Here is a 14,527-nt window from a genome sequence, read left to right as displayed (position 1 = left end):
GCATATCACCTCATTTTATTTCTTCTGAATTAGGACATTCTCCTGGCTGGCCATAGCTAGGTGCTTTCCCCATTCAGGCACTCTGCTTACCAGGGCACAGTGCAGGTGGGGAAGGGCTCAGAAGCCTCCTACACAGTGGATTTTTATTGCTCACTTCTCTGATTCACTAGGCTGGTGTCTGATAATCCTTCATTGCTGGTTGCTTTAAACATATATTTACTTTTAGAACAGGGCCTCAGAATCTTTTTCAACTTTCAGTTTCAGGGGAGCATGTACAGATTTTTATGTAGATAGTCTGCATGTCATGGGGTTTGGTGTACAAATAATTCCATCATCTGGGTAATAAGCATAGTACCCAATAGATATTTTTTCTGATCCTCTCTCTCCTCCCTCAAGTAGGCCCCAGTGTCTGTTGTTCCCTTCCTAGAATCCATGTGTTCTCATTGTTTAGCTCTTACGTATAAGAGAGAACATGTGGTATTTGGTTTTCTGTTCCTGTGTTAGTTTGCTTAGAATATTGGCCTCCAGCTCTATCCATGTTGCTGCAACGGGCATGATCTTGTTCTTTTTTATAGCTGTGTAGTATTCCCAGAATTTTGAAAATTGCCATCCGTAGAATACTTTGACAGTCATCAGTGCCATTTGCCATGCTTTTTTTGTTTCCTGAGTGTGCTCAAATGTCCCCATGGGAAGAAAGCACCCCTGCGTTGAAGCTGCCAAACTAGAAATGATTGGAGACTTAAGTTGTGTTAAGTATGAATTACATGATTTTATTGTCTGTGGATTAAGGGACAGCTGAAATAAGAAAAATAGATATTGTTTCCACAAAAATGAATTTATCCTTTAGAGACATGTCTGAGAAACATTTACTCTTAAAAGAAAACTCCTTTCCTGAAAAGTGTGTTCCTAAATTCTGAGAAATCAGTGTCTATGAACAGAAGTTAGGAAAGAGCAGACAGGATCTATATGTTTCTTTTGTAGCTTTGAGCTTGCAAAGCTATGTCAGAAGTTCTTACTTCCTCAGGTTCTTTGCCTCTAGTTGGGGAGAATTGAGACCAGGTCACTTAAAGTGCTTTGCCTTCTGTCTTACGGTCTGTTCAAAAAAATACTGTGAGAACAATACAAGCACACTATGCAAAACTACGAGAATGATATGAGCACAGTCCCAGTAAATTATATATTTTCTATAAAAAATTGAATAAGTTTACCACATTATAACATTTGTTTTAAGTCTGTATTTAAAATGAACATATATTTCAAGAGAGATCCAAATAAACATAAACATCCAGGTATAACTGATTACATTTAACGCTAACCTCCCTCTGTGAAGTAGCCCAGGAATCCTCTTAGTGTTGTGTTTCTTTCACAATCCATCAGGCCAAATACGGCTCATGTATTCACTGTTGTCCACCAGCTCTTTGTATTATTATTTTTTATTTTTATTTATTTTATTTTATTATTATTATTTTTTGAAACAGAGTCTCACTCTGTTGCCCAGGCTGGAGTGCAGTGGTGCAATCTCAGCTCACTGCAAACTCTGCCTCCCAGGTTCAAGCGATTCCCCTGCCTCAGCCTCCTGAGTAGAGGGGATTACAGGTGCCTGCCACCACGCCCAGCTAATTTTTTCTTTTTTGTATTTTTAGTAGAGATGGGGTTTCACTGTATTAGACGGGATGGTCTCAATCTCCTGACCTGATGGTCCACCCGCCTCGGCCTCCCAAAGTGCGTGAATTACAGGCATGAGCCACTGCGCCAAGCTGATTATTTTTATTTGTATAAAAGGCAGGTGGTCTTCATGGTCTTGATTATTCTGTTCCCTCTGCATGCCCTTTGCCAACTGCCTAGCTAGCCACCCCTCGTCTTTAAAAGCCCATTTTAAAAACCACCTCTTTTTCTGAGCTTGCTTTCTCTTAATTGACTCTTCCTTTAACCCTCGCATCACAGACTAGTCAGATTAAATCATTCCTTCTTTACTCTTAAGAATAATTGCCTTTTTCTTTGTATATCATTCATTCTGCTTGCATTTTAATTTATTCCTTTTGCTTTCTCTTTCTCACCCTTTCTGCACCCCCATCACCTCATCTCAACACACACACACCCCTTCACTTGAAATATCATGAGCTTTCCAGTTTCATCCATGTCCCCTACAAAGGACATGAACTCATCATTTTTTGTGGCTGCATAGTATTCCATGGTGTATCATCATTCTCAGTAAACTACCGCAAGGACAAAAAAACAAACACCACATGTTCTCACTCATAGGTGGGTATTGAACAATGAGAACTCATGGACACAGGAAGGGGAACATCACACTCTGGGGACTGTTGTGGGTTGGGGGAAGGGGGGAGGGACAGCATTAGGAGATATACCTAATGCTAAATGACGAGTTAATGGGTGGAGCAAACCAACACGGCACATGGATACATATGTAACAAACCTGCACATTGTGCACATGTACCCTAAAACCTAAAGTATAATAACAAAATAAAAAAAAGAAATATCATGAGCTTATGTGAAATGATTCAGTATCACTCACCTATAGCTTTTGTCCTAATATCTATGCATTTTGAATACATTCCTTTGATTTAATTTTATTGTTCCCTCCATACATTCAATTTCTATGCTAATCTGTTTTCAAACATTTTGCATTGTTCTCTGTAATTAATTTACATCAAATACAGTGCTTAGCTTTACTCATCAAAGTGTTGTAATCTGTCTACTATTTCTTTTTTCTTTTAACAGCTGGGTCTCTGAATCATATAACTGAAGAGGGCTAAAATTCTTTATGGACTAGAACTTACTTTTGTACATATAGGCATATTTTAAAAACTCATACGGGTATATTTTTTAAAAAACACAACAGTTTGTAAAATAGATAAAATAGTTTTCTTATCTTACAGGTGTAATTGCAATTGCTGAGTCCCCAAATGTCATTCTGTGCATCTAACTTTCATGGATCCCAGGCATACTTAGGTAGCCCATAGTGTCCTATTTCTTGGCCATGCTGGTGAGTGGATAAACTGCTACAGGGGCTACTGGCATAAAAGATTAGAAGGTCTTTCATTAACAACACAGAGTGCATTTAAAAGATTTCTCCAAAGTCAGAGAGAGTAACTCAAGCTCACTAAAAAATGTGATCGTTTCAAGAAAATGAGAAGTCATCTTATGCTCAGCATGGGCCTGAACAGGAGCTACTTGGCATGGTTATGAGGGAATCGCCGTATCTTCCTGATTGGGCCTCCTTCCTGATCTTTTTCTTTGGGCAACAAAAGCCTTGCCAGGCGATAACTAGCTTTATTGATGCATAAGTTATTGTGTCCTTTGGAACAGATGTTGTATCACAGGAGACCATCATTCAAACAGCAATTTTAAATACTTGAATCACACCACAGAATCATAAATTATTAAGATGACTCCACATTGTGATTCTGAAATGTAAAGACGAGAGAAAAACGCAGAACCGGAGAGTGATTTAAGTGGAGAAATGCCAAAGTTACTCAAACAAAAAAGGAGCATCCAGTTATGAGAAAGAGATCACTAAATGAAAAATCAAACGTTACTCTGTTGGATTTTTCCGCCTTACTTACAGAATCACACTTTCAAAACTCAGCCCCACGAAAGAATTTCTTTCAATTGTGTGGATGTTTATGTTATCTTGAATGTCACTAGAAGAAAATACAGACAAATAAGATATTTACATCAGCTCTACTCATGTAACCTTCCAACATTTAGTTTAACTGGCATGATGTGGTCTTTAGCTGAGGTAATGTATTAATATAATTAGTTATTTAGAAGATGATCAGCTCAAAGTTTGGAGAAAAAATTCTCTCTAATTTATCTTTAGTATGTTCTTACAAATGGAATTGCAGACATTCAGTATCTTTTTTTTTTTTTTTTTTTTTTTTTTAAGACGGTCTCTTGCTCTGTCACCCAGGCTGGAGTGCAGTGGTGCCATCACAATTCACTGTAGCCTCAACCTCCCAGGCTCCAGTGATCCTGCCACCTCAGCCTCCGGAATAGCTGGGACTGCAGGTGTGCACCACCATGCCCAGCTAATTTTTGTATTTTTTGTAAAGTCAGGGTTTCACCATGTTTCCCAGGCTGGTCTCAAACCCTTGTGCTTAAGTGATCCGTCTGCCTTGGCTTCCCAAAGTGCTGGATTAGAGCCATTGGCCACTGTGTGTGGCCCACCTTTTTCTTCAGAAGATTTTCTTAAATAATTTCACCCTAATGTAACAAACACTTAAGCTGACCTTTCACCTCCTGTCTAACTTCTCTGTTCATCTTAGTTGGGCCTTCTCCTCGTGTCAATCCCCTTCTTACAGTTAGTTTCCTTCTGCCTATTCTCCTTTGGTCTCAGAATGGTTTTATCGTCGATCTTTCCTTTCCTGAATGAAAGGATGAGGAAAGTCTCATTTTCTGTTTGTGTTCCTCATTTCCCCTATCAACCTTCCTTGTTAGATCTGATCTAATATGGAGAAGTAAATGTGGAAGTAACAGCTGTAGAAGTAGTGTAGTAAACAGCTTGGAACAATTTGAGAAATTCTGAAAGATTTTCATATTTTCCTCTTTCTCTCCTCCCTCCCTGCTTAGCTCCTTCCTCTCTCCTTAGCTCCTTACACCCCTTCCCCATCTCCTCCTTTTGGATCTGTCCGTATTCTTACAATTTCACTATTGGAAATAATTGCCATTATATGCTACCTTTTCTCTTCCTTTTTCAAAATACAAATGCCTTGGGAGAAGGCAAACACAGCCTGTTATTAACTCTTTAATATGAATGTGTTTGTTAGATAGTTTCTTTGTGCCCAGGGCAGCACAGCAATTCTAGAAAGAAGAGGAGAGGATGCTGGAATACAGGGGGTGTTGTGTATGTTTGTGGGGGGCAGTAATTAAAGCACTAAATAGTGAAAAAATGAGCAACTTTTTGATTTTGCTACGTGCTGCTTTTGTGAACAATACTCTTATTGAGGGGTCTTTCAATTTCCTCCAAACTGATACTGACTGGCCTGCAGGTAAAATCAAGGACCTCACTTCTGGCCTCCCTATCTTTGCTAACCCAGAGCAATACATTTGGAGGATGTAGACTGCACAATGCATATTAAAGGCCCAGATGGCCGTTGGGCAAGACAGATACTGAGTAAAGAGTTGGTAGTCACTCAAGGAAAAAACTTACAGTAAAACTTTTTGGAGAGAATGAATCTTGTGAACATCTGGAAGGTGCTTAATACCTGTGTTGGATATTAACCTAGAGAGAAACAAAATGAAAGTGAGTGAAAATGAAGCTGGCTGTTTAAACAGTTGTTAGAGCATGAACTTTCCAGAATAAAAATATCAATTTTGAACCATCAGAGAAATCTACGAGAAAAGCCCATATATACCTGAATTAGGCTCATGTTTTCTATTTTAAGGTTCATTCCAGGGTCTTAAATCCAGTGATTCCTCACAGAAAAGAAACTTACACTTCAGTCACAAAGGGATTAGGATGCCACAGTATACATTAAAAAAAATAAAGATTGATAAATTAATCTGATCCTAAAGCAACTTCCAACTAGTAACAAAATTTTCTTAAAATTTCCCCTATTTCCAACCTCATCATACTTGTTGGAAAACTCCTTTCTCCACTCCAAGCAATTCTCTTGGGATTAGAGCATGAGATTCCATGCCCTATGACCCTAGAGTATGTATGTGACCTAAGCTGGGCCAATCAGACTCTCTCCCGGGAACTGGTTAGAGGTTGGTTAGAGCTTCTGCTGTCATTACCATTAAGAGATGGTTATAAATTTGTATAGCTGAACATTTCAGACCTGCTGTGGATCCTTCCCAAGGTCTGGTTGTATTGGCCTGGCTTTCCCAGGAAGCAGAGCCTGAGAAGAAGGCTAGCTGTGGGTAATATAGTTGATAGCGTGATTTCAGAGCATTCAGGACAGGGAGTGAAACTGGGAAGGAGGTGAAGCTAAGCAATACTACCACTACTGGTGATTAGTTCCTAATCCCAAGGACTCGAGTTAGGATATTTAAAAAATTGGTCCTCAGAACTGTTGAGATGAGTGAGGGAGAGTAGTGAGGGAAGGATGTGTCCATAGACTCCTATTTCCTATTGGTAAAAGGTGACCCTATGGTGTTAATTCCCTACTTATGGCTCACACATTTGTGAGCACCCAGCGAGTTCCTGATGGGCATCTGTCACAGTGGTGCCCAAGAAACCCCAGAGTAGGAAGTGAGAGGTGTGCAAGGCTAGGCTGGGTGTCGTCCAGTTGCAGTTGAATGAAGCTGGATGAAATTTGGGTGGAACTGGCTGCCACAACAATGGTGAGGGTTTTTAGAGGCACATACGAATTACTGGACACTTTGTTCTTTGTCATTTCTCTCACACCTGTGAGTTATTTGAAATCCTTCTACTACCATTTCCCTTTTCTGTATGTGACTTACTTAAGCTGGAGGTGGTGATAGTTGCATGCAACCTAAAGAACCCTCACTGATATATTCATCATTGTGAAGGACTACATGTCCTTTTGAGGTTATGACTCAAGAAGATTTGGTGCCTTGTTCTCTGCTTCTGTATTTAGAGAGGAAGCGAATGCAGTCCATGGGTTCTCAGGTTTTTTTTTCTTTTTTCCTCTCTTGATTCCCTAATGTCCACATAGAAGGTGTCTTGGGCAATTCTTCTTTTAATTACTTCAACAGCCCTTTAGTTGGTCTCCTTTTGCTTTTTATCCAGGAAAAGAGGTTCTTTTTTGAAGGATTGTTGTGTTCTTAATGCGCTTAAAAATTATACACAGAAAAATAAACTCTTTTCAGTGTAGAGGTCTATGGGGTAAGACAAATACATATAGCATGTAACCATGAGCACAATATAGACATAGAACAGTGCCATCACTTTCTAAATTCCCTTGTGTTTTCCCTTTGCAGTTCATCTCTTCACTGCTTCATATCCCTAGCAACCACTGATCAGTTTTCTGTTTCTATAATTTTGGCTTTTCCAAAATGTTATATCAGTGGAATCGTTTATGATGTCCCCCACTAGAGCCCAAAGATGCTCTCCACACCACACAGCCACTGCCAGGGCAGTGGGGAGGGGTGGAGTCAGTGATTCAGGACTGTCTTTTCTATCTCTTCAGTGCCTCTTTCAGCGATACGAAGTTAAAACCAGGTACTGTGAGTGCTCACCTGATTTTTGGTTCTCATGACGGTGTTTTTTTTTCTGTGTAGAGAGCTGTTTATTTGGTATCTTTGCATGGCAGGCAATTGGTGGAGCTTTCTATTCCACCTGTTGCTCTGCTGTATCATCTAGAATGGGTCTGGCTTCTTTCACTTAGCCTAACTCCCTATTTCTCTTTCTTCTTTCACAGCAAAGCTTCTAGAAAGAGTTGTCTGTACATGCTTTCTTCATTTTCTCATATCCCATTGATCTTCAACCTGCTCCAATCTATTTCATCCTATAACTCATAATTGAAACTGTGATTGTCATGCCAAAGTCTACAAACTCACTAACTACCAAATGTAACAAACACTTTAAACAGTCACTTTATTAGGCCTCTCTGGATCATTTAGTATTTTTTTCCAGACTCTCTTGTCTATTGGTTTCTGTCATTTTGCACTCTTTTGTTTTTGCTCCTTCTCCTGCTACTCCTTTTTAGCATTCTTTGTTGATTCCTTTTCCTCTATTTGTACTCTGTGTCTTTTGTTTCTCTTTTCTATAGTCTCACTACATAGATCTTGCTTCCTGTGATTTTAAATAGTATCAGTATTGTGACTCCTAGATTCATACTTGCTCTCTGACTTCACTAGTCTACTGCTAATTAGCGCTTACTTTGCATATCCTCCTGAAGGTGTCATTGACATAGACAACTGAACTTGTTCCCCCCATTATCATCTCCACCAAATGGCTTCTTCTCAATTATTCTCCATAGATAGAATTGCCATCCATCAATTTTAATTTGACAGTTAAAGTTGGCTTGGCTTCTTCTTTCTCAAGTTCCGATATCCAGCCCATCTCAAAGTCCTCTTAGATTCCATTTCCAGAATGTGTCTTGACTCTGTGCAATTTTGCCTATCTCCACTGACGCCATTCCCAAAAGACCCTCTGAATGTCTGCAATATTATCATCCTTTTCTTTTCCAATCCATTCTCCACACAGCACTCTGGGCATTCTTTTCAAAAATGTAAATCAGATTGTTTTACTCCTTTGCTGCTAAGGCTTTAGTTCTTTCCCATAAAACTTAGAGTAAAATTTATACTTCTTACTGCCTACTCTTGCCCCTTTATCTTATGCTATTTCCCCAGTGTGTTTTAGCCCCTGTGGCTTTCTCTCAGTTCCTCAGCTATATTAAGTTCTTTCCTTTCTCCTGATACTTGCATGTACTTTCTCTAGAAGGCTAACCATCCATTCTTCACCTGTCCAACTTCAGCTCACCCTTCAGAGTTTAGTTACACATGTCATTTCTTCAGAAAGGAGCTCCATATATGCTAATCTAAATTAGGGCCCCTGATTTATTCTCAATATAACTGCATCCGTTTTAGCACTCCTCAAAACTCTGAGCCATACATTATTTTGTGTTATTTATCCAATGTCTGCCTCTTCAACCAGATTGTGAATCATATGAGGGCAAGATTCATGTTTTTCCTGAAAACCCAATGTTGTCACAGTAGTTGACGCATATAATGTGCCCAATGTTTGCCAAGCTTTTTATGTCAGGTAATATGCTATGTGTTGTCAAGAGATGAACTCACAAGGAATTATTCACTGCCTATGTTTATTACAGCTTACTCATTCAACGTTATATGGGTGGCAACTTCCCCATCTCTCTTAGTGAATGAATACGTTTTATATAATTGAAAGAATGAAGAATTCATGATTGCTCAATAATAAAGTTACAAGTGCATCATTTAACATCAATTGCACGAGCTTCCATAGCCACTGTACTTATGGAATATCTATAGATACCTGCAGATGCACATTGAGATCTTTGGTCTTTATAGGAAAGAAAACACACTGCCAGTAATAGCTACAATTATTCCAGTAGTGCTGAGTTTAAGGCACTTAAAGAGATCTAGTGACCATCTAGTGAGATGGATTATTGGTGATAATTTTGTAGCTGAGACTCTCTATAACCCCAAGATAATACAGGAAATGGAGTTCGGATGAACATTCAGTTTTCAATTCATTTTTCCCCTCTGATCAATAAATTCATGTCTGATGGAGGCTGGAAGTGGGTAATCAGCTAGGAACTGTATGTCTCAATGGGTTTGCTTTTGTCAAATGACTGTTTGCTGCAAAATTATTTTGATTCACTCAACCGTGGTTTATCTTCAAAAAACAGTTGAAGGCCTGAGGGTAAAATGTCAGTGAATTTAAGTTCTGCAAATGGGTCTTTTAAAGAAAGGTAACTGACTCAGAGTTTTCCCTCTCTACAGCCAGTTTTACATTCTAAGCTGGGGTTAGCATCTTTCATGCCTGATTGTCCTTAATGTTTAGGTTGTAATAATGAAAGTGAGCTTCTCTCCCATCAAGATAAACTTAGTGGGGTCCTGTAATTGCTGGGAACCATTCTCACATATTCTGCCACAGGATAATATGCTTGCCTTTCATAAACAGGTGACCCTGAGGCTCTGAGTCTCATTGTCCTATTGTCCTAAACACCATTAATGCTTTTATTAAGCTTCAGTAGTGTTGATGGGCTCTTATTTGTTCCCGAGTTAACAGGGTCTGTGTTTGCTTGTGTTGCACTGGACTATGTGCCATCCTTCCAATAAAATCTCTATTTTATCCAATGAGGAAGCCAGAGACAGTGTGCTGGTTTCAGGGAGTTTGTGAGTGAGTTAAGACTAGCACAGGTGAAGCACTCAGAATGGTCTAGTGGCAAACTGTATGCTACTGATTGTGAATGCCTTATGAGTTCAGAGAAGGGGCTGGAGGAACAATATGGGCTGGAGTACCCAAGAAGAACTGCTTATAGGAAGAGGAAAAAGTCAGATATTTTAGAAAGTATAGAGCCTTCTGGCCTAAACTAAGAGTAGCAAGTGTGCATATCTGGACCACAAGAGGTGGATGAAAGGATGGGAAGCAGAGAAAAATAAAATTAATAGGCAGGGAGGAGGCAGGATTCCAGAGACTTTAAAGCTAGGCAAAGAAGCATGGTAAAGAAGTGTGGGCTTGATGGGCAAGCATTAGAAGCCACTTTATGGGGCTGCAAGGGGAAGCAAGAAGACTTGAGGGTTCCCTGAGCAGAGCTGGCCCATGTTTTCACCAGCCCATCACCTCAGGACTTCACAGCAGTAATCAGAGCAAACTGATGGTGGTTGAGAACCAATTGTGGAAGTGAATACTTAACCTACTGGAGTAAGAAAACTAAGCCAGGAAAAAAGACAATACACCCCTTCTTATCACAGGTCAACCAAGAATACATTTTTTTTTTTTTTTTTTTTTACCTCTATTCCACACCAAATCTACCGTGGCATGGAATGATCAATTCTGAGACTGTGTGAAACAGCTCTTTCTTAGTCTAGGACTTAAGGCAGCCACAGATTTCATGCTATGGCTTGAGTAGATCATTGAGATGCTTTAGGCAAATTGATTAAGCGAGAGGATGCTACCAGTTGTGTGTCCAGTTTATCCTTTTTGCCAAAGCTCATTTCCTAGTAACCAAGGCTGAGGGTTTGAAGTTGAACTCTTTTCTCTACCTACTAATTGGTTTCCTATGATATCGGATTTGTGTGCTTTTAAGCCATTTGATTCTTTTATTCTTTTACATTTTTAATTACATTTTTAAAGTCTCGTATAAAGTTGAAGTTGACTCCTTCCGCCTGACCATTCTGAGAGAAGTTAGGGCAATGATGGATAAGACTAGGAAGAGTGGGCTGAGCTTAATTATATACAGTTGATTCTCATTATCCACAGCAGTATGTTCTAAAAGTCACCTCAAACACGGAATTAGTGAATCACTGGCCCCATGAGAAATTCAGGGTTAGATTCCTCTAAGCCTTTGGTGGCAACATTTTTGTCATGGCTTGATCAATATACAACCTTGTTTTATATATGTTTCTATTTAAAGACACCTTATTTAATATTTCTTGTTGATTCATTAACACAACTCATGTTCTGGAGTATATAACTCATGTCTGAAGGAAGCTTATCTAACACATATATTTTCGGCCATTTTAAACAATGACATCACCGAGTAAAAGCACAAACATGGGGATAAAAGGCCCTAGATAGACCCTGCAAAGGACACTTGCTTTTCAGTATGACAGCTGAAACAAGGTGACAGAATGCAGAGTCATTCAACTTCAGTTGGGAACCCATGTCAAGACACTAAAAGTTTTGTCTTTCTGCACAAGCACATGTCCAAGAATAATGCAAAAGTGTTTCACGTATTAATGTTGGGTTGCAAATACATTTTAGCAAGTAGATTAATTAGCAAATACAGAATCTGCAAATAATGAGGATCAACTGTATATGAAAAGACTCCCTACTTTATGAGGCTTGCTAATATTGATATTTCTATTAATTACAAATCCTTCTTAACTGGGAGTTTGTGTATCTATATACAACATGATAAAAGATGCTAACATATGCTTTCTGAATCATTAAATAAACATTGGGCTAGGTATAGTATCACAGAATCGTGGAGTTAGATGGCAGAGCATGTAAGAAGGTGTATGAAAAAGGTCTTCAACTTAAGGTTTAGAGACCCTGGGTTCCAGTGGTCTCTCTAGCTACTGGATTACACCAAACAGTTCACTTATCTTTTCAGAGTCTCAGTTTCTCTCTGTAAAATGATTTTGTGTAAGAAATTATGCGAGACACTAGGAAAGCATGGTGTCTTGCCTTTTCAATCTCATATTTTCAAAACCAGAACTATTTAACTCTCATATTTAACTGGAACTCTTTGTCTCAGTCTCCATGGAAACCAAACTCCTTAGTAATCAGGGGAAATTTAAGGAGCTCGAGGGTAACATTTCCTAGAGGAGAGGTCAGTCCTATCGGCTTGGCTGCAGATTCTGTTCAGACCTAGCATCCTAGATTTGCAATCAGCCTCTGTTTTTGAGCAGGCCATGTAGCATAGCTTCAAAGGTAATAGCTCTGGTGCCAGATGGTCCAGTTTCAAGTCCTCCTGGCCTTATCATTTTTTAAGATATGTAGCCTTATGGGTTAGTTGAAGTCCCCAGGGCTCAGATCTGTTACATTTTACACAGGGAAATAAGATTTACCTTTTAGGAAAACTTAGCCCCATGTCCAGGAATTGTTACTGCTGTGGTCATGCTCCAGCCTTTTATTCCAGTTGCCATATCTGAGACTCTGATTTCCTCGATCCACTAGGACCTGGGTCATGTCTTACATCTCCCTAGTTCTCTTGGGTGCTGAAATGCTGTTTACTTGTCTGAGTCCCTGTGGGACTTACATGACACTTCAGTAGGCTGGTCTGTTACCTTCTACCTGAGGCTCCTTGAGCTTTGCTAAGAATATTGGAAGTCACAGTGGACTCTCCCAGATTCCTCCTGCCCTGGTTCTCTAATTGCCTTCTGCTTCCTTCTGATAAACCTGCCTGGATCAACCTTTTTACCTTTTTACCTGTCTGACTCTGTTTAGCCTCTGGCTTCTGGCTTTTCTGATCAGGATCATACTATCACTTAGAGGTTCGTTGAAGTCAAGGAAAACTACTACCTGAAGTCGATAAATTAAAGATGACTTACACTTTTTTTTTTTTTTTTTTTTTTTACAAAAAGACAAGTGATCCAAATTTGTTGAGTTTTTCTATGACAAATGGCTGTCAGAAATAATGGTACAAAGCAGATATTTTCTAATTAGACACACATGATTTGTCTTTTTAAGTGAAAGGTGATATATTAATGAGGAGGAAGGCAACAGGATTTGAAAAAAAAATCTGTGCTATGGGTAAAGCATTGGGAAAAATGTATGGAAATTGTAAATTTATTGCTGAAAGTGATGTATGTCATTATGTATGAAAGCTCTCATAGTATATATTTTAAACATAAGGAAATGCAATTTTCTAACCAGTTTGTTTTTCATGGAGTTTTGAATGCTTTCATTAAAAATATAAAAAAATACAATATTTTCCAGGTAGTTTCCAGGTACTAGTAAAATTCAACTTGTGTATTTTTTTCCCTAACGTCAGCTAGAACATCTGACTGATGTTAGGGAAAAAATATACTAGCTGAATTTTACAACAGTATTTGCATAAAAGGGGTATAAACACTAAGTATGATGACTCAGCGAGTATATGTATGGAGCTGTTCTTCCATTGCATCTACCTATTTCAGTGAAGTTTTGTTCTCAGCTTTGACAGCCATTAAACTCTAATTACAATGACCTCTTAAACTAAGGATTAAAAAAAAGAAGCGTCTTCCATGAAAATGCTTTCTCAAAATATAGTTATTATATTTAGTGAGAGCAAAACAGGATTTTGTGCTATGTGAAATGGTATATAATAAGAGAAGATGAAAATGTCGGAGCATATTATTCATCTTGATTTCATTCTTTAAAATATTATTTTTGTGTATGTGTGGTAATACACACAAGACTGCAGTCATATGTGTATCTACTGTATCAATAAACTTATTTGGAAACATATGCTTTGTTTTGTTTGTGTGTTTGTTTGCTGATGGGGTGAGGAATCAAGATCATACCATCCAGTGCATAGTATACTTTGCTTGGGAAAAGAAGCCTGTGATTCTGAAGAGCTGCCAGGTGGAAATGGTAATATGTGCTGTTCTGTTCTGGAAAGTTGATACAGGATTCATAATAATAATGGTCAACGTTTATTGAACACTTCCTATGTACCAGGTACCGCACCAAGCACTTACTATTGATTATTTAATGTATTCCTCTCCACTACCTTAGGAGACAGGTACCTTACCATCCTCGTATTAGAGTTGAGGATGCTCAGCTGAGAGAAGGCCAGTAGCTTTCTCAAAGCCACATAAGGAGAAGCAGAGCTAGAGGCTGAATTTAGATCTTTCTTAATGTAAAGTGTGGGTGCTTATTGTTGTCTTACCTTGAAGACAGATTCTAATTCATTATGAGAGTTGCCCAAGAAGAAATGGATTGTGCTGCTAAGCATGTGGTTCCTTATCTCTGCAACCATAGAGTTACTATGTCCAAGTAACTGCATGGAAAGGTTTAATGCTGAGGAGGGCCTTGGACTCCGCAACCTCTAAGATGCCTTCCAACTTAGAAACTGAGCATTTCTGTAGAAACAGTATTTCCAGAAATACAAACACTTTGTTTACGAATGAAATGCTACAATGGTCAAATATGTTTAGGGAATGCTGGGTTAATAAGGTTAATTAAGTAGCTTCTTTCCTGCAGGATTCTCAGAGCCTTTACCATGATATTATTCATTATAAATTTCCAAGAGAAGGAAATTGTATGCTGGCTTTCTCCAAACATGCTGACTTTGGACTCCCACTTCATTGTGTAGTATATCCTGAGTTTGGTGTTTCCTAGTTCAACCTTGGAAGCTCTGCTAAAAGCTAAAGCATTTATGCCAACTTCTTTTACTGTAGA

General features: G+C 38.8%; 1 protein-coding gene across 1 annotated transcript in view; it reads right to left on the bottom strand.

The window, feature by feature from the left end:
* FSHR (follicle stimulating hormone receptor) overlaps positions 1-14,527 on the bottom strand; it is a 202,353-nt gene that overhangs the window by 23,563 nt on the left and 164,263 nt on the right. The window contains exons 5-6 of the mRNA XM_032177126.2: positions 5,174-5,245; positions 3,588-3,665 (exon numbers count right to left, since the gene is read on the bottom strand). Coding sequence (XP_032033017.1) covers positions 3,588-3,665; positions 5,174-5,245 — 150 coding nt within the window. The remainder of the gene's footprint in view (positions 1-3,587; positions 3,666-5,173; positions 5,246-14,527) is intronic.

The sequence above is a fragment of the Hylobates moloch genome, unplaced genomic scaffold (genome assembly GCF_009828535.3).
Source record: "Hylobates moloch isolate HMO894 unplaced genomic scaffold, HMol_V3 SCAFFOLD_15, whole genome shotgun sequence".
Taxonomy (NCBI): domain Eukaryota; kingdom Metazoa; phylum Chordata; class Mammalia; order Primates; family Hylobatidae; genus Hylobates; species Hylobates moloch.
Note: the sequence above shows the minus strand (reverse complement) of the source record. Positions and strands in the feature narration are given on the sequence as shown.